This window comes from Syngnathus floridae, chromosome 15 (assembly GCF_059516105.1).
Source record: "Syngnathus floridae isolate MCC-2025c chromosome 15, RoL_Sflo_1.0, whole genome shotgun sequence".
In the NCBI taxonomy this organism is placed as follows: domain Eukaryota; kingdom Metazoa; phylum Chordata; class Actinopteri; order Syngnathiformes; family Syngnathidae; genus Syngnathus; species Syngnathus floridae.
The window spans coordinates 12,597,324-12,619,766 of record NC_142427.1 but is presented as its reverse complement, the minus strand read 5'-3'; the positions used below and the strand labels follow the sequence as shown (position 1 = coordinate 12,619,766).

At 49.3% G+C, this 22,443-nt stretch overlaps 3 protein-coding genes across 4 annotated transcripts; all 3 read left to right on the top strand.

Moving 5' to 3' along the window:
* Nucleotides 1–55: 55 nt before the first annotated feature.
* pof1b (POF1B actin binding protein) lies at nt 56–8,533 on the top strand. The gene is made up of 12 exons (XM_088399477.1): nt 56–601; nt 5,717–5,952; nt 6,039–6,063; nt 6,127–6,201; nt 6,277–6,369; nt 6,434–6,547; nt 6,617–6,769; nt 6,838–6,957; nt 7,152–7,289; nt 7,426–7,499; nt 7,585–7,705; nt 8,010–8,533. The coding sequence occupies exons 1-12, from the start codon at nt 275–277 to the stop codon at nt 8,013–8,015; spliced, it is 1,482 nt and encodes a 493-aa protein (XP_088255603.1). The 5' UTR covers nt 56–274; the 3' UTR covers nt 8,016–8,533.
* Nucleotides 8,534–9,867: 1,334 nt separating this feature from the next.
* Nucleotides 9,868–13,368, top strand: LOC148386811 (homeodomain-interacting protein kinase 3-like). Its single transcript, XM_088399159.1, has 9 exons — nt 9,868–10,164; nt 10,232–10,423; nt 11,088–11,269; nt 11,350–11,473; nt 11,702–11,815; nt 12,105–12,191; nt 12,253–12,449; nt 12,527–12,712; nt 12,784–13,368. The coding sequence occupies exons 1-9, from the start codon at nt 9,925–9,927 to the stop codon at nt 12,989–12,991; spliced, it is 1,530 nt and encodes a 509-aa protein (XP_088255285.1). The 5' UTR covers nt 9,868–9,924; the 3' UTR covers nt 12,992–13,368.
* LOC148386810 (protein sprouty homolog 3) lies at nt 10,296–21,495 on the top strand. 2 transcript variants are annotated; one of them, XM_088399161.1, is made up of 2 exons: nt 10,296–10,423; nt 17,968–21,495. In XM_088399161.1, the coding sequence occupies exon 2, from the start codon at nt 18,027–18,029 to the stop codon at nt 18,939–18,941; it is 915 nt and encodes a 304-aa protein (XP_088255287.1). In that variant the 5' UTR covers nt 10,296–10,423; nt 17,968–18,026; the 3' UTR covers nt 18,942–21,495. The 2 variants fall into 2 exon arrangements, with proteins under 2 accessions (XP_088255287.1, XP_088255286.1); XM_088399160.1 differs by lacking the exon at nt 10,296–10,423 and adding an exon at nt 14,673–14,987.
* The last annotated feature ends 948 nt before the right edge of the window (nt 21,496–22,443 follow it).

Genomic DNA, 22,443 nt, shown 5'->3' with positions numbered 1-22,443 from the left:
CTCGGTTCCGCCCACCTCCACAGTCGACATTTGCATGCCAAGCAACAGCACCTCCCGCCCCGTCGCTAGCTTCTCCACCCCCCCAGACCGACTCCACTAACCGGACTTTCCTCCCGAGCGCTGCCTGTAGAGAAGGAAGTAACATCGGAGGACTCACCTCTCCTCTCTGGGGGAAAAAGAAAAGAGCGCCAGCGGAGCAGCTTGTTTTGAGCAACTTTCCTGACTTTTTTTTCCCCCTTCTAACCTTTTCATTTTTGCCCGTGTCTCCGCAACAATGTCCGTCCAGAGCCAGAAGACCACCACGTCCACCTCCACCTACCGGACCATGAACGTGGCCTCGCCCGAGGCGGTGAGCGGCGGTACGTTGCTGACCACGACCGCCCGCTCGGCGTCCCCGCTTCAGTACGCCGTCAACGGCGGCAACTACAACACGCTGCGCTACCTGGTGCCGGTGCAGCCGACCGTGCAACAGCAGTCCTACGTGCTGGTGCAGCAGCCGGCCGTCATGCAGCAGATGATGTCGCCCGTCTACCTGCAGGGCGTCCCCCGCGTGAGCGTCAGCAGCAGCCTGGACTCGGAGCTCCTGTTTCAGCAGAACACGGTGAGAACACTCGCTCCATTGCTGGCCGTGGACACGGCACGCACCTTCTTCACTCCAGTGCAGTGCCAATTTCTAGAAACAAGTGAACAGGGAAAGAATTGAGAGCATTGATTCCATGTTTTGTCTTTACGACTTGCATAACTTTGGGCTACTGGTAGGAAATGTATTATGACTAGTGAGGCAAAACGGGACGAGTTCACATTTGTTACTAGTCCTATGAGTAGTATGATTTTCACATGCAGTCAGCCAAAATTGTCCTGCCAGTGTGCAGAAAGGTCATACGGAAGTGGGGAATACAAAACCCCCGTAGTAAGATGCTTGAAATGGTCACTTCGGGGTTTCCACTGTTGCATTAAGCAACCGCATGTGGTGATGATGATGATGATGATGATGTGTCTTCATTTAGCAACAGGCGTGTGCATTGTGAGCAGAGTGTATCATCATTTTGAACAATGTCTTTGCGGTATTTGGCTGTATCATCATATTCCAGCTCCTCCTTTGCATGCTTGGAAAAGGCGACCGTTTTGTTTGCAAGTATTTTTGGGCAATACGCATGATGCAACAGTGTGCGCATGTGTCGGCCGGCGTATGACCGCATCTTAACACCCGGCCGGCCCTGACTTCTCGCAGCCTATCCTGAGCAATCGTTTGTCATCGTGATACGAGTGAGTCGTACTTGTTTCACCCGCTGAAGGGAATTGGAATGAAACAAATAACGACCGACATCCGTCACGTGCTTGTGATCGGGCCGGTTCTCGAGTGGGAGTTGGTCGAAGCTGGGAAATGACAACTCCAAACCAAAACGGCTCACTTCCTGTTCAATTTGCTTACTTGAGATTTTTCCGTGTCCTGGTTTGATAGACACGTTCATCGGCTTTTGCATTGCGCAGTGAAAGCCATGCCGATTGGTCTATCCTGGCCTTTACGGTCCTCCTGATACATTGAAGGTCCTGCGCATGCTCTCAGAGTAACTTGACTAATCTTTTTTTAAAAATAACACATGAAACTTGCCATGCTTTGGTTTCATTTGGACACTCCCGTTCTTTCTTGAGCTTTTTATTTCTCAATAGGGATTTCCCCTGACTCCTCTTTTATTTCCAACCACACTCATTTGTTCTCCTGTTTTGAGTAACTCCAGTCGGAATTGTCAGAAAGCAAGCGAGCGAGCCACCCGGCAGGCAAGGTGGCACGCCCTGAACTCGCAGTAAAACAGACTCCCCCCCCCCCCCATGTTTGATTGCAGTGGTCATAGGTCATATGAAGCAGTGCACTTAATTATGTGTGACAATGACAATAAAGATCTATTCTATTCTATCTTACGCAACACATACATTCTAAAACAAAACAATGTCCCCCAAAAAGTTCCCAAATAATATTTTTGGGATGTAAATATTCAGATAGAAAGGAGTAGCTGAAAAAAAAAAACTGCAGCAGAGAAATGTCCCAATTAAAATGTCCAATAATGGTCCCCCACTCAAAATAGGGAATATGACTTGTATGAAATGTGATCGATCTCACGCTAAGCATGGTTATTCTAAGTGCACAAACAACTGGCAACTTGTGAAAAACGTCTGTCAGCAATGTCGTTTTCTGGAAAGACAAGTTCCTATTGTGTTTTTTTGAAAGAGGCGTTGGGCTCACTCTGACAATAGCACACAGACATACGTAGCATAGGGCAGCTACTTTGTTACTACATTAGTGATGCCAACCTGCCAGGTGAGATTGGAAAGCGATGGTGCTAGGGGCGTGGAATCGGAACGGTGCTTGAGGTCAATAACATTCTTTAGCTTGTTGTGCTGACACTCAGTGCTTACGTAAGGCAAGTGTGGATGTCAGCAGCAAGCAAGGACTGCTGTTTGACTTGAGAGAGGCACCTCAAAGATTGCAAAGAGAGAGACTTGCACAGATACTTTCAAACGTTGAATTCAATTCATGATTTGTAAAAATACTTGCACAGATACTTGAGCAAACATGTCATGAAATGAATGGTTTCATTTCATTCCCTTCTCATTTGACATAGGGCTATTTTGTCACCAAAGAGGGCATCGAATCATGTTCCACTGCTCCCGTTGATAAGTTTAACAAACGCGTCAGCTTTTGCAAGCAGGGTGGCCGGCCGATCTAGCCCCAAAACACCCGACGGACGGACATTCCTTCCGCGTGTTCCTCAAACAGGAGTACAAAGATGCATTCTTGGGGCGGGTTAAAGGACTCCTCCGGCGGGCACAGCTTTCTATGAACACAGCTCTTTCTTCCTCTCGTCTCAGAGCGTGAGCAGGAACTTGTCCTCAGGCTTCAGCCTATCCTCCAGCCCCCGAAAGGCCCCCGCAAGGCCCCCGCAAGGCCCCCGCAAGACCCCCGCAAGACCCCCGAGCCCAGTGTGGACGAGGAAGAGGAGGCAAGGCACATACAAACACACCAGTTTTGGCTTCCCCACCCGTCCGTCCGTCCGTCCGTCCGTAATGGAAGAAAATCTCCGGGAAGCAGCCGTCTGTCTGTCTGGCAGGAGCACAAATATGTGTCCTTTGAAAGCTTTTGCCCTTTGTTTGGAGCTTGAGAATGAAACAAATGAAAGTGTTGCTTCGAGGAAACATCACATTCTCCCTCAGCATAGGAGCTTAAACCTGTCGCAGCAGGTTGCGCTCAGAGTTGAATTACTTCTGCCCAACGGACGAGTTATTACTTGGCGCCAAAAATCATTATATCACCAATTTGGATGAGGACTGCATCTTCTAAAAAGAATAAGCTATTTTTTTTTTATACCGTATTCTGTATTTTATTGCAATAAAGTACAATTATCTTGATAGTGTGTAAAGAACTACGCGGAAGAGTTTGATAAAAATGATTTCTCCAGCTAAGGCAATTGAGGACAGATGCTCATTTGGGAGCTCCTTTTTTAAAAGGAGTTCATTTAGTTATACATACAAGCTTATCATGTTAGTGTGATTGTGCCTTGTCTGGGACAAGCTTAGCTTATTAGCAAAGTTGAAGCGCGTACTCATGTTTGGCTCTCTGAACTCAAAGGTCACATTTCAATATGCTGTCTTAGGTTTGCTACTGACAGGAAGACGGAGGAGGAAGCGGGGGGAGTGTGCAAGTGTGTGTGCGCAAGTGTGTGTGCGGGCGGGCGGGCGGGCGGACACACCCATCGGCTCAAAACAGACATTAGCTTGCGTTAATAGCTCATAGCGTGTCTGACAAAGCGCTCAAGGGTGTGTGTGTCTAACAAGGCGTGTCCGGGGCCACCTCCCACACCTTTTTGCAGTGGGTGGGTGCATTCCGTGGAATGTCAACCTGCAGCGTCACGCATCGGACGGGCGTGGCCGCAGTTCAAGTGCATTCCGCTACAGACGCTCATTTCGTGACTTTTTCTCGGAAGCGCCTGAGAGGATTTGCCATGACGCTGCCAAAACATTGACGTTTTCCAAAATGAAATCCGTCAACATTCCCGCTCCCTACAACAAAGGTCATTTACCCACCAGCGATGGTTGTTGTTATTATCCGTTCTAATGAAATGTAAATGGCACCAATGGCAATGTAGGTCAGTGTGTGATGCAGTGGCTCCCTCCTGGAGTGTAACCCAAGAAGAGGCTGTTGGCTCAGTTGACCTCATCGCCATTGCCACCTCTTTTGCTTCCATTTCTTCAAATGCCCAACAGGCGCAAAACAGCGCCTTCAAATTCATGTCGTTCAAATAGTTCAACTTGCTAGCATCAACAGCAGCACTAAGCAAATAATGGTAAAGGACTTTAGTCTTTCCTTGAAAAGCACTCGCCTTGACCGACCGAGTTCATTCCAATTTTTCAACATGAGCTTGGCCCCGTCTCTGGAATTTGCCACCTGCCGCTTATCCGCAAATTGAAAAGCCAACCGCTTTCTGCCGTTGCGCAACAATCGACAGCCAACTCTGTCCCAGTTCAGGGATTCGATGTACTTAAATGACATTTCGGAAAAGAATGGGGGGAGTATGTCGAGTGTCGCAAATTTAGTGTCGTACGAGTCAATGAAGTTTGAGGCTTAGGAAATTCGAAGCGCTGATTTTAGGCTGTCAAGATGGAAACGATGGCCAGTCCCCGACTGGCTCACTTTTGGTGCAGGCATGACCGGCATGCGCTGCTGACACACCTATGTGAACCCGCACGCTGGTTTCAACTTTAATTGACACAAGCGTCTTAGTCGACACGTTGAATGGCCACAAAGAGATTTCTGTGCTTGTGCAGATGATTCCTTGAGGAGAAAAAAAAACGTCATCACGTAAACAAATTGAAGATGTTATCTTTTGATAAGCCGAAGGGCACAACACCAGGAAGGGTTTTGTTTTCGTCACCGACATGCTGGTTTGTGATCTTCTCTCGGGCCCTTGCGGAATCTGGCAGAGCGACTCTGCGGGTATTTATGAAGCCATAACAAAAGTGTCAGCTCGCAAAAGCGTGAGTGACGAGTTATTGATATTTACAGAGGGAGAGTGAAGGTGCATGGCATGACTGCAGATAACGGCTTATGCAACGTTGAGTCGGACTCCAGATAAGGAAAAGCGCCGTCCGTGTGTTGGAGAGCTCTTTGAAAAAGGCCTCACACACTTTTTCAACACATCGAAAGTTAGCGTTGGGTTGTTTTTGTTTCCTGTTGTTTTTGTAGTGATAAACAATGTCATGTCTGACCAACGGGGATTTTTTTTTTTTTTTTGTGGCCGATACCGTTCTGAACATTCCGATGACCCATCAATCGGCAGATTCGTTTAAAAAAAAAAAAAAGAGGAATAAAATCCCTTTTTGGGGTCCCTCAATGCTTATAGCAATAAAGATGTGAAATACAGGGTGAATATTGGACTGTTTTACAATGCGTTGTCTTGTATTTGTTGAACTTTGCATATGAATCAGACAACAACTGACCATTTTTTGGGGTGGGAGCGTTTGAATGTCATCATTTGTTTGTTCCATTTTGTTCATGAGCAATTTGAACAAATAAAGAATCGCCCCAAACCATTTTTCTCCCATTAAAAACGATCGTATTGGCCGATCAATCGATCGGAACGGACACGGTTAAGTCACCGTGATCTCTATTGTGACACCGACGTCCTCCATCTAAGAGGTACCATCGACGCTGTGCTTCCAGGAGGAGGAGGACGAGGCGGTGGAAGTGGAGGAGGTGGAGATAGTGAACATCGTACAGCAGAAGCCGCCGCCGCCGCCGGCCATCGAGAAGATCTCCCGCACGGAGGTGAAGACGGAGCTGAACGAGGCCACCAAGATGGACACGCGCTACTTTGCCGCCTTACTGGCCGACGTCTACAGGAAGAACTGCGACATCCACTCCTGCATCTCCGAGCACGTGTCCAAGATCCGAGGACAGTGAGTGGGCCGCTGACATACGTAACGTGCCGGCTCATCGCAGCAAAAATGGAATAACGGTTTACGTTCTCCCTTTTGTGCGACAGGAAAGTGGATCTGGGTGTCGACCAGGTGCGTTGGGACTCATTTTGTTTGACTCCAGAACACAATCTCAATAACAAGCTGCGTGTTTAGGTGGAAGATGTCGAGTCCCTGCTGCCGAAAGGAGCCACGGAACTGACCAAACAGCAAATCCGCTACCTGCTGCAGGTGGGTGATTGGCAATCGCAAGCTGAGATCTCAGCGTGGAGCAAACTGTCAACAACTTTGTGCGCACGGGTGTAGACTCGCCTAACTGCGGATAAGAGCATGCGTCTGCTGCTGTCCACCTTCAGCAGCCTGAGAGAAGAGCTCCTGCACATGTCCGATGACTTGCGGGTAAGACTTTGTATGGACCACACCTCAAGGAAATTGCCCTGAAATGCGTGACTGTGCGCTTCAGCGTCTGGAGGGCGAGAAGGAGGCGCTGGAGCGAGATCTGGCCTTCAAAGCGGATCAGGGTCGCCAGTACGACAGTCTCTTGGAAGCGGTTCGTGAAAACAACAGACAGCTTCAGGTAAGAAAGACCACCCGACCTTAGAACCTTTTTCAAATGATGATCCCCATCTCCATCTTGCACTCCCAGGTGTCTCTGAAAGAGAGCACCACCTCCCAGCGCGCCTTGGAGAGCCAGCTGATGAGCGCCCGCAACACCGACGCCAGCCGCGACTTCCGAATGAAAGAGCTGGAGGGACGCATCAGAGCTCTGGAGAAGGAGAACGAGATGCTCCGACAGAAGGTACTCTCAACTTCCTCGTTTTAGTCCGAAGGTATGTGTTTGACCCTACGCGCCTTGCCACATTGCAGCAATTAGGCCAATCCAACAGCAGCACACTCCACATCAAGACCGAGGAGCTGTCGCGGCAGTTCAACGAGCAGCTCGGCACCATGAAACAGGAGAAGGACCAAGAGATCCTGCGGCTGCGGGTGGGTGAATTTGCCTCTTACGGACCAGCATTTCATATTGTTGACGTTGTCGAGTCACGAACCGAAATGTTCGACCGAACCGTATCATTTCATCCGACCCAGGTCCGCTAGCTTAACGCTAAATGATGAAACAAAACGCCATAGACAGGGCGCCAAAGGGAACGCTCGCTCATCCATTTTCCGTCCCTTTTTAGACTCAGATTACGAGGCTCCAGACAGAGATCACCACCGAGAGAACGTCGTCTGCCTCGGAGAAGACCCTCCAGTTGAAGATCTCGGAGCTGCTCGCCATGCTGGAGCAGCGACAGACCACCATCACCAGACAGGAGGAGGTCTGTAACATCACACGCGCGAGGAACCAATACTAGCTATGGGTATCAGATATGATTTGGTCTGGCCGAGAATAACTGGTGAAAAGTCCTGATTCCGGTTTACCGCTGAGCCAGTCACAATCTCTCTCTCCCGTAGGAAATCCAAAGGCTGATGATGGAGAGAAACAAAAAAGACAGCTCCCAAACCACCAAGACTATCATCACCAAAAGGTACATACGCTGCACAAAAACCCAAATCAGCCACAATCACTCTTTGGTTCATTCGGGTCATTTATGGTCTTTTCCGTCACTGCAGGTACAGGAACCAGTACCCCATCCTCGGCCTGCTGAGTGACGACTACCAGATAAACTCGAGCTCGCCTATCAGTGAAGACAAGACCATCGTCATTGAGAGATCCGGAGAGGTTATCCGACGGGTATGTAACAGAACCGGCCGGGCAGGAGGGGTACTGCGGCATTAGCGACCTACTGGAGTTGTTCTTGTCGAGTGAGTTGATCTAGGCTCTCACTGTGGTGCAGTTTTTCACTGATGGTGGTTGCGTCTGGAATGTAAGATTGGGGAGACACTTTCCAGGCCAACCGTTGAAACATCAACCCAGAGATCAAATTCACTGTGTAGCAAATGAAATAGCGCCTCTTGGTGGCCAAAAAGTGCTACAGCGTGTAACTATCCATACACTCATTGATTGATAAAGACACACACTGCTTTTGTCCCAACAGGAATGAGGGAACAAGAACAACACGGGAGCTCATCCATCCCACTCCATCGATTCCGAAGAAAAGCTTATACGCAGAAATGGATTTGATGTCTTGTTTTTATACTAATCCAACAATTCTGAAAACGTTGTTTTTTTTTTCTGTTTTTTTTGCATTGACCAATTATGGGCCTACGATGCCTAGCTTTTGCAGTAACTCATTGATAGTTTCCCCACAAAGTCCGGTAAATTTGTCACTGTAAATATTTAAATATATATATTTGTGAGACGGTTTAGAGAAATGGGGAGCTTTGCGCTTTATTTGGTTTATTGAAGTCGATTTGATCATGTTTATTTGAGGGTGGTATGAAGGGGAGAGGTGCATGGATGTCGGCGCTTTATGGTTAGGGAGTTTTAAGATGGGATGTCAACTGGTATTTTCTTGTGCTTCTAGAGTAGTGAACGCTTTTTGTCCACTGGAAGATGTCCTACAGCCTGATGAGCATAGGACGCTAACACATTAGCAATAAAACAGCCTTACTAAAACCTCACGTGTGACTACTCATTCCTACTTTGTGCGACGTTTCCAAAATGCACTGGGTTTGCTCACTAAGCCAACGAAGGCTTAGGATTTGGAACAGTAGATCTGATCGCGAGCTAGCAATAGCTTAACTAGCATATCATCATAGTAGTGTCGCCTGCAAGTAACCCCATCAGAGGGCGCTAAAAACTACTAGCATATAGACTTTAGCAACTTTTGACCTCTAGAGAAATGTAAAAAAAAAAAAACAGGGTTGCACTGTAGTCATTTAGACAGCAGGTGGGGTTATTCGCTCTTCGGCAACGGAGAACGGGATCGGGAATGAGGTCACGGCAGCTCTGTAGGGCTCGTTGGCTGCCCCATCGACTGCTTGTCACAACACCCGACCTTCTCCTACAAACGAAAGCCATCCCGACCGACTTCTAAATGTCTACAAGAGAAAGCCACGAGTGAGGGATTGGCGTGCAAAGTGAAGCTCTGTCGTGTCGAGCTTCATCGGGATCCTTCTCCACCCTGGTCGCACACGTTCCTGAACTCAATCGATTATGCGGCCGGGCCGTTCGACGGTATGTAGGCCTCGTGAATGAATTATGAGGCATGACAGGGAAAGGGGGCGGTGGGCTGGGGGGGAAGCAACTGCTTACAAACAAAATTCAGCCGTGAGCTGGCACCAAAAGATCAAACTGCACAATGTGAAGTTTGTCCCGCTATACACTACGCAGATGAACTGGGCTCGCACTCAACCTCTCTCTTCACTCCTCATCTCATCACACTCCTTTCTTCCGTGCGTGTCGGACGCTCCCGTGTAAATTCCCTCTGAGGGGCCCGGGGGGAATTTTAGTGCGATGGAGGCAGGAAGAGAGACCGCATTGTCCACATCAAAAGCGTTCATAGCCATAATCAATGAGCCGCGCCCCCCCCCCCCCCGCTATAGCCGACACACACGCCCCTCTAATCAGATCAATAGGCCTTATTGGCATAGATTGGGAGCTACGATATTGACATTGGAGGGTAAAAGGGATGCGAACTCAGAATTAGAATGATTAACACAGTGGACCGGCCTGCTTCGGCATTATGATGTCATTTCCATTCGAGCCATTCAAAATAGAGAAGCGGTGAAAATGCACGGGCCCTTTTCTGTTGAATTGAACACGATTTTCGCGTATCCCATTTAATGTTGACTTGGGTTCATTCGGTCGGGTATGTTTGGCGCTTGTCATCTCTCAAAAGTGATGTCAGAATCATAGCATGATTGATGAGTACACAAAAGGCTTGGCACTGTGATGTCACACTTTAATGACAACTTGTTGCCGTTAATTCCCTTTGATGATCTGCCTTGTTTGTACAAGGCCGCTTCCGTTTCATTTCTTCCAATGTTTGAACACGCAAGCAGGTCAAAATGCTTGGCACGCGAAGAGCGCTGCGGACGAGGATGGACGTCTCCCCGGGCGAAGCCGCCTACTGCCTGTGCCCGGGAGCCAGGCTTCACTCGCCGTTGGCCGGCTACAAGGTGCTCGCCGTTATGGGCGAGGGCACTTTTGGCAAAGTGGCCAAATGTCGCAAGACGGACACCAACAAGACAGTGGCGGTGAAAATGATCAGGGACCAGGGAAACTTTGCCGTGCAGGCTAGGTTTGAGGTTAGAGCGCGACACATTCGAGCGTCCCGAAAATCAGCTTTGGGAACCGTTACTCCAATGTCTGCAGATTGAGGCGCTACAGAAAATCCAAATGCTGGAAAACTACACGAGTCACCTGGTCCAGTGGATGAGCACTTTCAGCTACATGGGCTACATTTGCCTGGAATTTGAATACTTGGATAAGAGTTTATTTGACTTCATGAAGGAGCGACATTTTAAGCCCCTCCAAGTCAAAGAGATCCGACCCATTGTCCACCAGGTAGGCCGACCTGGACCCGGTCCAGTCTGAAACACTCCAACATTAGAACCCATCTTGGCTCCAAAAGGAACTGGATTGATTGCTACTTGGTCAGTCCCTTTTGGACCCATAAATGGGTGAGCCAAGCCATTTGCTGTGTAGAACAAGATTTCTTGATGGTTTGAGTTCACCGGTGTCTTACTAACATGTTTGTGTCAAGTTTTGGTCCAAGTAACCCGAGCGAGGATCAACTGAAACAGACTACTTTTTCTTTTCTTGCTGAAACGAGCTCGTTATGAGGCAGCGTCGCCTGTCTGAGCCACTCTACCGTGAAACTTTGGGCGGAGCTAGGGTGTTGCGACTAGGCGAGCGGCTTCTTCCTGGAAACTGAGACTAAAGTGTGGAACATGACACTGCGTGTCTTGTATTTCTCAAATATCTATTTTTCAGGGCGTGGCACTGTTTTAGCAAGTGAGTGCCGTAAACTTCGATACTTGGCTCTTTGTGTACTGTCAAAAAAAAATAAAAATAAAAAAAAAGAACACTAACACTTAGTAAACACCAATTCAGGGCTTCTCAACCTTGTCCCTTGAGGGGCGGTGTACATACAGGACACCGGCCGGCTCTCGAGGAACAGGCTTGAGAACCCAAACAACAATTAACACTGACAGGCAGTTTTTGTCAGCTCGCCAGGGCTCTGGACCACCTTAAGGGTGCTCGGATGATTCACGGCGACCTAAAGTTGGAGAACATCATGTTCATCAATCATCGGCAGCAGCCCTACCGCGTCAAAGTCATCGACTTCGGTTTGACGCACGACATCGCGGACGCCAGACCGGGCTCGTATATTCAGAGTCGCCCCTACCGGTGCTTGACTGGTCGTTTCCTAGATTTGTGCAGTGGTTTCCAAAGGAACCGGCGGCTTGACCTCGGTGACCCTCTCTCAGGTCTCCGGAGATCTTGGTGGGCGCGCCGTACAACGAGGCAATCGACGTTTGGTCCATGGGCTGCGTGACGGCTTTTTTGTACACGGGTACGCTGATTTTCCCCGGCAAGAATGACTACGAAATGGTAAATAGCCATCTGGGCTCCAATTGTGTGATCACTACTTTGTTATACCAAATTGGTAATCACGACGGTTAGGGTCATGTACAATGGGGTTCCAGTTGGAAGGTTACCGTAGGGTTAGTTTCGAGGGTTCGGTGAAACTATTGTGTGGTACCCCAGTGGAGTTTTCTAGACTAACCCCATGTTTTCCTTTAAAGTCAAAGGTTTCCATGGCAACTCTGTTGTGTTCAGATCACGTACATCACAGAGACTCAAGGAGCTTTTCCAGACAACCTTCTGGTCTCTGGAAAAAAGACTGAACATTTTTTCCACCAGGAAAGTGAAACCAGTCTTTGGAGCCTTAAGGTACACTCCCTCCCATGTGCTACCGGTGGATGGGACTAAACTGACCTTGAGTTCTGTCCAGGAGTGCTGAGCGACAACCACTCCATCTTATCTGCCCAGAGTTGGGAGTCAAGTGGAGTGTGTCTCTTTTTTTTTTTTTTTTTTATCTTTCAAATGAAAGATTTGCACATTTTCAAATGAAAACATTGAAGTTGTGTATAGCAGGTCTGGGACCAATCGAGTCTCACAACCACCAAGTCAAAGTCAGGTTTAACCGCAAAGGTCTAACCCCGATGCCATCTCTCGTTAGACGTCAGAAACGTACCAACAAGAAACGGGAATGGCAGTCAGGATGGCCAAGAAAACCCAGTTGAGCTCTCTTGACCACCTCCTCCAAGTATGGTCTAAAAGTCTCTAAAGACAATTTTCATGAAGTTCTCATGAGGTTTGTTTTCCAGCTCCAGCAGTTCCAGTGGTGTTACACTAAACACCCCTCGGACCAGGTGATGTATTCCACCGATAAGCTAATGTTTGTGGATATGTTGAAGGGTATGTTCCACCTGGATGCGTCGCTACGGATGACGCCCAGTCAGGTGTTGGAGCATCGGTTCATCAGCATGAGCCACCTGTGGCCTCACTTTGTCATCAGCCCCCAGTAAGAACCTAAGGAAGATCCACGTTGCTCGCGCTTTATCCCATTCTCCCGGCCGACGGAAGGTTTCTGTCTCGCAGCGTGCGGTTTTGCTGTGGGATAATGGCTGCGTGTGATAGCCAAGGTTCTCAAGGTACAGAGATGAAAGTGTCACTGCAGAATCCAGGCCGCCGTGGCTGCGAGACCAAGCGCTTGGAACAGAAGAAAACCACAGCAGTTAGTCTTCCCAAAAAGCGAAAGAGGGCAGATGCAGGATGTCAGCCCAGGTAGGCTCCACTAGAAGGATCAGCATCTACCCCCAAGCCCTAACTTTGTGACGACGGTTTTCCAAAATCAGTTTCACGTCCGACCACCTCTACGGGAGACGTCCGTCAGACTCCGTACGACCGCGGTCCAAGGTCTCCAAGAATTCAAGTCGGCATCTGGGCGTCGGCGCGGTACCGGAAACGCAATCAAGGGCGTGGCTAAGGAAGGACACGAAAAGGCTTCAGGAACTGGAACAGGAAGGAAAGGCTATCGCAAGCGCAAGCAACCACAACCCCTAAAAGCACTTTGACTCTGAAATGGAATCAGAGGAGCGAGTGGTTCGGGAACAGGACGAGAACAGCGTCTCAACTCTAACCGCCTTGACCCTAACCGCAGCTGAACCTAGACCTAATCTCGGAGGGGAACCCACCCCATAATCCTAAATCCTTTCGGAATGACATCTGGGCTGTGGATTCAGGGATGGGAAGAAAAAGATAACAAACTACCATGCCTGACCCGTGCATCCACTAACCCTAACTTGCTCCCGCTTTTTGCCCAAAAATAAAAAACTGGATTGGAGCTGATTGGAAGCACACGGTCTATCTGGTGTTCCTCACTTCTATTTGTATGCATGAAGTCTGAAAACAGATTTCAAAATAAAGACCAATCCTCCGCATACTGTGATCGTGTCTGCATTTTCTTTCATACCCGTCATCCTTCCTGACGAGCGAGGCAAGAGTGGGCCGGCCACTCATGCACTGGCGCTCATTAATAAAACTTTTATTCTTAGTCAGGAAATGCATTCGAGCTCCGGTGGCTGGAGCTCCTCTCAGACACAGGAAATGGCCGCTTGGCCAACGGCCAATGGTGCTATTTCAACGGTGGAGGGGAGGGGAGGGGAGGGGGGACCTCATCCGGAGCCAATCAAGCCAGGCCTGGTCACTTAATGGATCAGTGTCTCGACTCATCCTCGCAGCCACATATCAGCGGCAATTAGAGGGCGCGCGGGTGTGACCGGAGCAGCAGCTGGCAAAGCGAGCCAGGGGTAGGCGGGCTGGGGCTGTGGACGCTGCAAGGGACGTTCAAACGCGCTGGAATTCAGGTCAGAAGTAAAAAGCAAAAGCTGCTCAATCTACAGTCCACAAAGGCAATATTAATCACAATGCCGCATCTTTATTTGGACTCCATTTCCCCTTTCAAACCAGTTGAAAAAAATTTCTCGACCTGCCTGTTGTCACTCAAGTGGGAGACTCCTTGTACAGCAGAGTCACTATGAGAAAATAAAAAGATTTCCAACAAGAGGCCGAGCGTGCTCGCTTCAAGTCGTTTTTCGCCACATTTGTTTACAATGCGCCTGACGCGTAAGTCGGACAATTAAAAGATAATTAGCGTTACACAAGTGCTAATTGCTAATATGTCATGTAAAACACAACAGATGAGTTCAGGGAAACGAGCACAGTTCCATAACGTGTTACAAACGACCGCTCCTTCCTTTATACACAGAGCAGCAAAATTTGCAAGAAGAGCGAGCAAAGGCTCAGCGCTAGCTGCACAAACTGATTTGGACTCGACTAGTCATTGTCGCAAGTCGTTTGGTGTGCATGATGGCCACTTGAGTGCACGTGCACGGAGCGGCTCGGATTCAGTGACGGGCGAGGGTGGGGGTCGAGAGGGAGGAGTGTGAGTGCCTTTGCATGAGAGAGAGAGAGCGAGAGAGAGCTCCACAGAGCGTACCAGTCCTCACTACCATTCATCTCCGGAGAAGAGACGCGGACGCTACAACAGGGGCGGGGGGAAAGAGAGTTCTTTGCAAACAATTTGTGCCTGCCTGCCTGCCTGCCTGCCATCTCTCCACTTGGATGCACTTTCTTACTTTGTAAGTCCATTTCCGACCTGCCAGCATCCTCGGAAGGCTGACGTGCCAAAGAAGAAGAAGGCGGCGGCGGCGGTGGTGGTGGGGGAGGAGGTGACCTCAGGAGGACACGCAGGGATCCCAGCTCCGGGAAGAGGAGGAGGAGGGTGAGGAGGAGAGGGAGGAGGAGGGGGAGGAGGAGGGCACATCCTGCTGATAGAGAGCATCCACCAAGCCTTTCTTCCCCTCCATACACACACACACATGGACACTTAGGACTTGTTTTCACAGCAACTATGACGAGGACTTATTCGGTGATGTGAGCTTCACGGCTTAGCGCAAATGCGTCCTGTCATCAGACGTTAGTGAGGATATTTTGCAAAAAAAGGGACAAAAAGGACAAGCTGCACACGGGCGCAAAATGGATCTCAATCCAATCAGAGGTAAGAGCGTTCCTTTGAGAATGACAGACGTTTCGGGGTCTGCGGTGCAAAAAAGCAAGCGCCTCAAAGTTAGATTTACAATGATCGACATTTCGAATGGTACGTTTTGCCGGTTAAATATGTCAGACCTAAACAGACTGCCTTAAAACAAAGGCATGGTAAGTGAAGTCCACAAAAACCTTGGTTGTCATGTCGCCTCTAAAATGAAACCCATTTACAATCATTTTTCAAAAATGACTGCTGTTCAGTCAAACAAGAAAGAAAAAAGATGCACTTTGAGTGAAGCATTGGCAAAACCGGTTGTCACTTTTAGGTTTGGCGGATGTTGTCGGCATCTGTTGAATGTTACGAATGAAGCAACTTTGTTAGTTTTAAAATCAACTAAGGAGTAACGTGACTCAGTTACCTTTAAAGTCAAGGCGTGAAGAACTTAACTTTGAAAGTCAACAAATTAGTAAAGTGACTTTCTGAAGGTAACTTTGCTATGGGGATCAAAAGTCAACTTGAATTTCACAAGACACACCTTTGGTAATGCGGTCCACTTGTGTCCACTTGTCAAACTATACTTTGGGCGTTACTATTACCTGTAGAAGTATGGGGACCGGAAACATTGCCCCGATGAGGGATGGGTTAAAAAAAAGAAAGCCCTTCCCTTACTGGCCAACTGTGCGTTTGTGGCCACGTGTAAACGTGACCGGGCCGCGCTCGGAGGGGTTGCCATTGATTGTCCTCAAGGTCGGATGCAAAATGTCGATAGCCATCTCCGCCGGCCGGGGTGGGCCGACGGATGATGGGACCGAGTGACGTTGGAGGGGGGGATGAACAGGAGGCATAACCAGCCACGGGGCGGAAGAGGGGATGAGGGAGGGGGGGATGGCCGGATGAAGAAATGGATGAATGGATGATGGAGAAAAGGAGGGAGGGGATGAATGGAGTTGGTTTTTTTTTTTTTTTTTTTTTGTTTTTTTTGCCAAGGCAGAAGCACTAATGCTCCAGCTAATGCACCGCACGACCGCAGCGCTACGGAAATGTGCGATTTGCACCAAAAGACAACTTCACTGACTTTGAGTTGACTCACGTTACTGGATAAAAGTATCAAGATGCTAAGTGAAAAAGTTCCAAGCCACTTTGGCAAGAAATCCCACAACTAAATTTGCAACAACAACAACAACAAAAAAAGGAAGCTATTAATGTTGTTCATCCAACATCACCCAAATGTCCTTTTTCCTTCTCAGTTTATTATGGCCCACAGAGGACTTGATCAAAACTGCTGCGCTATGGGAACTTCCTCCCCAACTTTCCCTCAGATGGCCTTTCATCATATTTATATTTAAAAATCATTAATAGCGCCGTGATCCCTCGGTCATTGGCTGACCCTTCCCTTCCAGTGACTGCCCCCCACCCCCTTTCTGGTCTTCAGTGTCTATTTCAGTCTTTCCGTCACGGTCAGATTCAGCACATCCGGTATCTCATCAAGTTTATTGTCATCCAATCCTGCTGCTGCTGCTCCCGGGAGGGCGTCGAAGGAAGGGAAGCCTCCGGCCGGGTCTTAGTGCCTCGTTTATGCCCGAGACCTGGATTTTGGGGGAGATGGGCAATAGCTTCGAAATTGGCGGGAGGTCTGCTAATTGTATAGTCTGACGAGCATTTCAAAATTCAACTCATATCTTCTTCTTGGGAATGACACGGTATGGCCCCTCCACCACCGCCCCACTCGCAGTGTTTTTTTTTAAAATAGCAAAGTTGCTCGCATGAGGTCATCGCGTAGAGAGGCCCATTAAAAAGCCCCATCGACCGACCGGACTCAGCGGAAGTCAAAGGAAGAAACGCATTTCGACCTTGAGTGAGCATGTTTTGTCTCGGAAGCAGAAAGCAACATTTTTCATACAACTCTTGCGTTGGATTACACGGCAGGGTGCAGCTAATGAAGGGACCCGTGAGTCCTGAAAAAGTGTTTCTGTAGAAACCAGAGTCTCACAGTGCATCCTTTTGTGTGCGTGCGTGCGTGCGTGTGTGTGTGTGTGTGTGGTGGTCCACTGGTCCCGTCACACTGATACTCCCCTAGCAGCGCAAAAAGGGCCTTGCTCAAGTTACTTTTGCCTCGGTGAAGGTTTTCCGCATTCGCATTTGACTTTCATCATCACGGCTCAGAGATGGCAAAGGTTTTTTCCCAAATGAAGCTGACACGACGGTCAACGAGTTGACTTGACACAATGAGGTTCGGAGCGTGACATTGACCCGGCCGCCTTAAGCCAGCTTAATTGATACAAATTGTGTTTCTGTCTACCAACAGTCACTTGAAATCGTTGGTCTTGCTTTTATGGATGCTCAGTGTATTTTGTTGGCCTTCTCCCAAAAGGTTCTGTGAAGCGAGCAAGGTTTTTAATGCGAGACTTCTGCCTTTCTCCTTATCTACTTATCCATTCATCTGGAGCTTTTATTCAATTGACTCTACTTTGCTGCCTGTGCATTTCCTGCACTTGTCTTTATTTTCCTTTCCGGAGCATATCTGACATCTTCACAGCTAATTTATGCTGCAACACAAGGCCCTGTTTGCCGGCCGAAACACTGTCAGAAGCACTGACCTACATTGATGCAATCCGTATTGTAATATTTGAACGCATGAAATTGTATCGAATTACCATGTTAGTCGCTTCGATTGTTTTGCCGTCGTTCTATAAAGACGTACGACCGCCGGGGCGTTGTAGAGCTTGCTCGATCGTACTTACTTCCATCTCGATATTAGTAGCGGGGTGTCCAAACATCCATATGTACACTGAGGTAACATGCTTGTTAGCTAGCTAATTGGTTGTTTGTTAGCTTGTTAACTAAATATGATAAAATACCTGACTCTGTCGTTACTTGTGGTTTCCTAGTTAGCTCTCGAAAGAATCAAGCCAAGTTTATGCCAAACTGGATTCTACTGGCTACGTAGCATTAGCATCAGCTCATCAACTAACAAACACTCCCGTGTTTGCAGGTTTATCCGATGTCCCGTGAGTGGTGCCACCCACCCTGGTAGCGCCTAGCCCGACCGACATGGACCCCGCTCATTCCTTTAGGATGGAGCCGGACGGGCTGGACCTCCAGCACGTGCCGGTGTTGTCGCTCGACCAGATCCGCACCATCCGGGCCCACAACGACTACGTGGAGCGCCCGGTGGCACTGGAGCTGGCGACCCAGTCTGGATTTTTCTACCCCTACGACGAGCGGCGCCCACATGGAATATACTCGCAGCACCCTCCGTCGTCCCGCAATGCGGCGCTACCCCGCAGTCAAAGTCAGCAGCACGCCCACACGTCCCGCATCAGTCGCTCCAGCACCGTGAGCTCCTCCATGTCCCGGACCAGCGCCGGCTCTGACCAGAGGCTGTTGCCGGCCGGTTTGACGCCCTCACACTCGGGCCTGACCTCTGTGGTGCGCACGCAACCGAAAGGGGAGCTCAAGGGCGACACCTCCCTCAGCAAAATTCTGGCCGAGGACGAGCCGGGGGGCGGGCACCGGTTCATCTGCGAGCGCTGCGCCCGCTGCAAGTGCCACGAGTGCTGTGCCCCGCGCCGCCTGCCCTCCTGCTGGGCCTGCGGGCAGCGCTGCCTGTGTTCGGCCGAGAGCGCGGTGGAGTACGGCACCTGCCTGTGCTGCGTCAAGGGCCTCTTCTACCACTGTTCGGCGCAGGACGACGAGGACAACTGCGCCGATCGGCCGTGCTCCTGCGCCCCGGCCCACGCCCTGGCCCGCTGGGGCACCATGGGCCTCCTGGCTCTCTGCCTGCCCTGCCTCTGCTGCTACCCCCCTGCCCGACTGTGCCTCGCCCTGTGCCGCCGCGCCCACGACCGGGCCACGCGCCCCGGCTGCCGATGCAGCAACACCAACACCGTGTGCCGCAAGATCTCTGCTTCCGACCCCAACCCGGGTCATCCCTCTGTGAGCAAGGCTGTGGAGAAGTCACTATGACAAGCCTGGATGGGTGGCAATGAGATGCCAACCATTTACTAGTCTTCACCTACGTACCTTGTATGCAGCCACCTGTTCTTCAGCTTGAGAGGGAGCAAAAGCTTTACTGTGCCTGTTTGCCTTGGAAACCAAAAGCTGAACCTGAAGAAGAACTGAACTGAACTGAACTCGCCTTCCTCCTTCTGCCTAATCGGGACGTCTGACACGCATTTATTTATTTATTAACAGAACGACGCTTTGTGGTCGACAGCCGCCCCACGGACTGGATCATCGGCTCACGGTTCTACTACAACGGATTACGAAATGTAGAGACTTCCGCTGAAAATTCGAAGGCCAAGGAACTGACAAATTAAACATGCAGACAGTCAAAGCACATCTGGAAAGCTTTGACACGCCCGAGAAATGGGACCACACACGCAATCTGAATGCCATTAAGCTCATTTGTATGAAGTGGACACACGGTACTGCACCAAAGCGGCAGGCCACCGTGGCAAATCGTATGTGGGTTTGGTCGTAGGCAACTTTCTGGTTCCTGGAGGATCAGAATAAGGTTTTTGGAGCTATCGACGCCATCGGACGCCAAAATCAATGGGTTCTACGTACGACGTTTCTAGAAAATAGCAGAGAAATGGCTTTGAACTGAATCCGGCAATCACTGGTGGGAGCTTAGCTATTGGGCTCATTTCTACGAAGCAGATGCACGGTGCTGCACTGAAGCCGAGGGCCCCCGAGGCAAATCACAGAGCTGGATGTTGGATTCTGGCACTGTACCCACTTTTAATGTGATCCTCCACCAGTTAGCAACAGTTTCCATGTACAAATGCCTTCTAAGTGAACTTGTCCTCATCCCAAGTCGATGACAGCCTCGGACTTTTAGTGCACACGGGTGACCCTCTCCCTGGTTCCTGGAGGATCAGATGGTTGAACCTACGACGATGCCCGCACTTTTGACTAGTGTGCAGAAAATCTCTTGGAATTTGTTCTTTGATTGATGGTGGTGGCCTCAGACTTCAGTGCAGTACCCTACGAGGTTTTCAATGACAGGGTGGGCCGGGTGGACATTTGTCCTTCGAGTCTGTGTGTGCCTGCGTGTGTCCGTGTGAAGAAGGAGTTGTCTTTGTCGTCGTCTTATTTTTAGCCTCGCCGCTACATCTTTGCGCTGGTCCGCTCGGGTTTCTCGGTCTGTCGCGTTAAAGGCCGCCGCCCAAACCCCGGTCGGTCCTCGCCTCGCCTCGCCTCGCATCGCTTGCCTGCCCGCCTGCCCTATCCGCCCGTTTATTCTAACATCCCTCCGGCCGCGCCTGGCTCTCCTCTTCGGCCGGCCGGTGGGCTAAAAGCCTCCCGTCGAGAGTTGATCAGACGGGCAATTATCTCCGTGATTGCTCTTAATGGGCCAGACGAGAACGCAGGAAGGAGTTGCGGTGTTCTGGCGGACGGAGAAGAAGGCGGGATGGAGGGGGGGAAAAGGACGAGGCTCAAGTTTCCTGACGTGTGTGTGCATGTGTGCGCATGTTTTCAAGCGAACGTGCGTGTGTGTGTTTGTGGGATGCATGAAAACGACACCCGACGCGTTAAAGCCTTCCTTTGCCATTATATTTTTCTATGCAGATACGAGCGAGCGGGGTTGAAATGATTTTTTATGGCGCTTCCACGGTTGTCAATTCAGGAACTTTTGAGGCCAAGAACACTGACCAAACAATCAAAAAAGGACGGTCAAGGATTTAGTAGGATTGTCTTGACACAAAGTTGGAAAAGATCAGATTTGGCAGCACAATATTGTGAAACGATTGTTGTCGAGAATAGACAATGAGCGGAACCTTTATGCAAAGTGGCATTTGGAACTGCTCCTCTTGAAGAAACTCTTTTTCTTTGAATAAAACCAAAACTTGAATTCCTTCTCGGATGTGCGCATAGAGGTACGTGTTATATTTGATATTTCTTTCTTTCACAAAGATTACATCATGGGATTTTTTCATTTTTGGTTTGCGGTTAAGGTTAGCTACAGCGGGTGTGGGCAACCTTTTTCCAATCTGGGGCCATTTCAGTCCTCCAAGGGCTACGTACTATATTGATAGATTAAAAATGAATGAAGTTGTCTTATCATTATTATTATGAATGATGTGCGTTTTCTTTTTTTTCTATTTCAACGCTTGGCCGGATCCAAACATCTTGGATGAAGGCGCTGCCTGCATGTCGCCCATTCACTTTAGGTTGCCCACTCCCCAGCCACTTCACTCAGTATAACCACGACACATGCTTGCGGTACACAATCGCCATTTGCTTTGTTTATTGTAAGGAGAGTATATTGGCGCAAATATACGTAAATAGAGGTCTATCTCAAAGTCCAATCTTATTCTTATGACCATGATACGAGCACTACACGTTACTTTGCCCATGTGGTGTTATTGTTTATTTATTTACAGACGAATGGCCACCTTTGGCGTGTAATACGAGATGACGAGCGTGCTCGTCCTTTGTCATTTCGTTGTTGTTTTTCTGGCTTTTTGGCGCGGCTGCCGACGACCATCCAATAAAGAGGAGCTTTCCGAACGAGCATCGACGAGCATCCGTGTGTGTCTTTTGTTACGGGTGGAAACGGAAACAATCAAAACCTGCTGTGAAATGACAAGGATGGAGTCCACCTTACTATTTTCCCCAAAAAGCGGAAGAGAATCCGACACAAAAAGAAAAGAAACTACGACGGCGGCATCGTATCAAACGGTAGGAAAATTCATTAACTTAGTACATTCAGAAGAGTCCTTTTGAAAGAGGGTGCTCGCACTTTTGTCCAAGTAGAGGTCTCTCTCGCTAGGTGCTGCTGTTTTGGTTAGCATTAGCCTTCTAACACCTTGTTTACTGAGCGATTATTGAAGAATGTGTGCCGAGGGCTTCCAAAGAAACTCTTCCTGCTTTTCAAGTGAACAGACAAGCAGCCTTTGACCCCTCTGTCAAAGCAAGTGAGTCCCCCCCACTCGCCCCCCTCGGGAGTCCACCTCCCAGCTGTCCGTCAAGCGCCCATACAACTGTCAATCAATCAGGGAGCTTCCGCAGAATGTTTACTCCGATTTTTTTCTTGTTTACAGCTGTCAACACAGAGCGGTCCAAATGAACCAGGGGTCGGAGGTCAGAGAGAGCGGCAGGAAGGAAAATGGCAAATTGACTCATTTCAGTGACCAATCTGACATTTTGTCAGTTTGTCCATCATGAGTCGAACCACAAGGAAGTTTCTTTGGTTTAAAGTGACCATTTTAGACCAAATCTAAAGTGGTGCGGAAAGTCCAGACTGAACTCTGACAAACTGCCATCACACACAGAAATGTCGACGTTACTAGGAGAAAAAGCAAAGTTTGGCAGGGAGGAGGATGCGGGGATGGCGGGTGGGTCCGGTGGGAGGGGGGTGGGATGGGAATGTTATCTGCAGGGGTCACGCGGTCAGGCTAGAACTTTCAACTGGCTTCCTGTTCCTGCCGCTGGTATGACAACAACATCAACAACTCTCCTC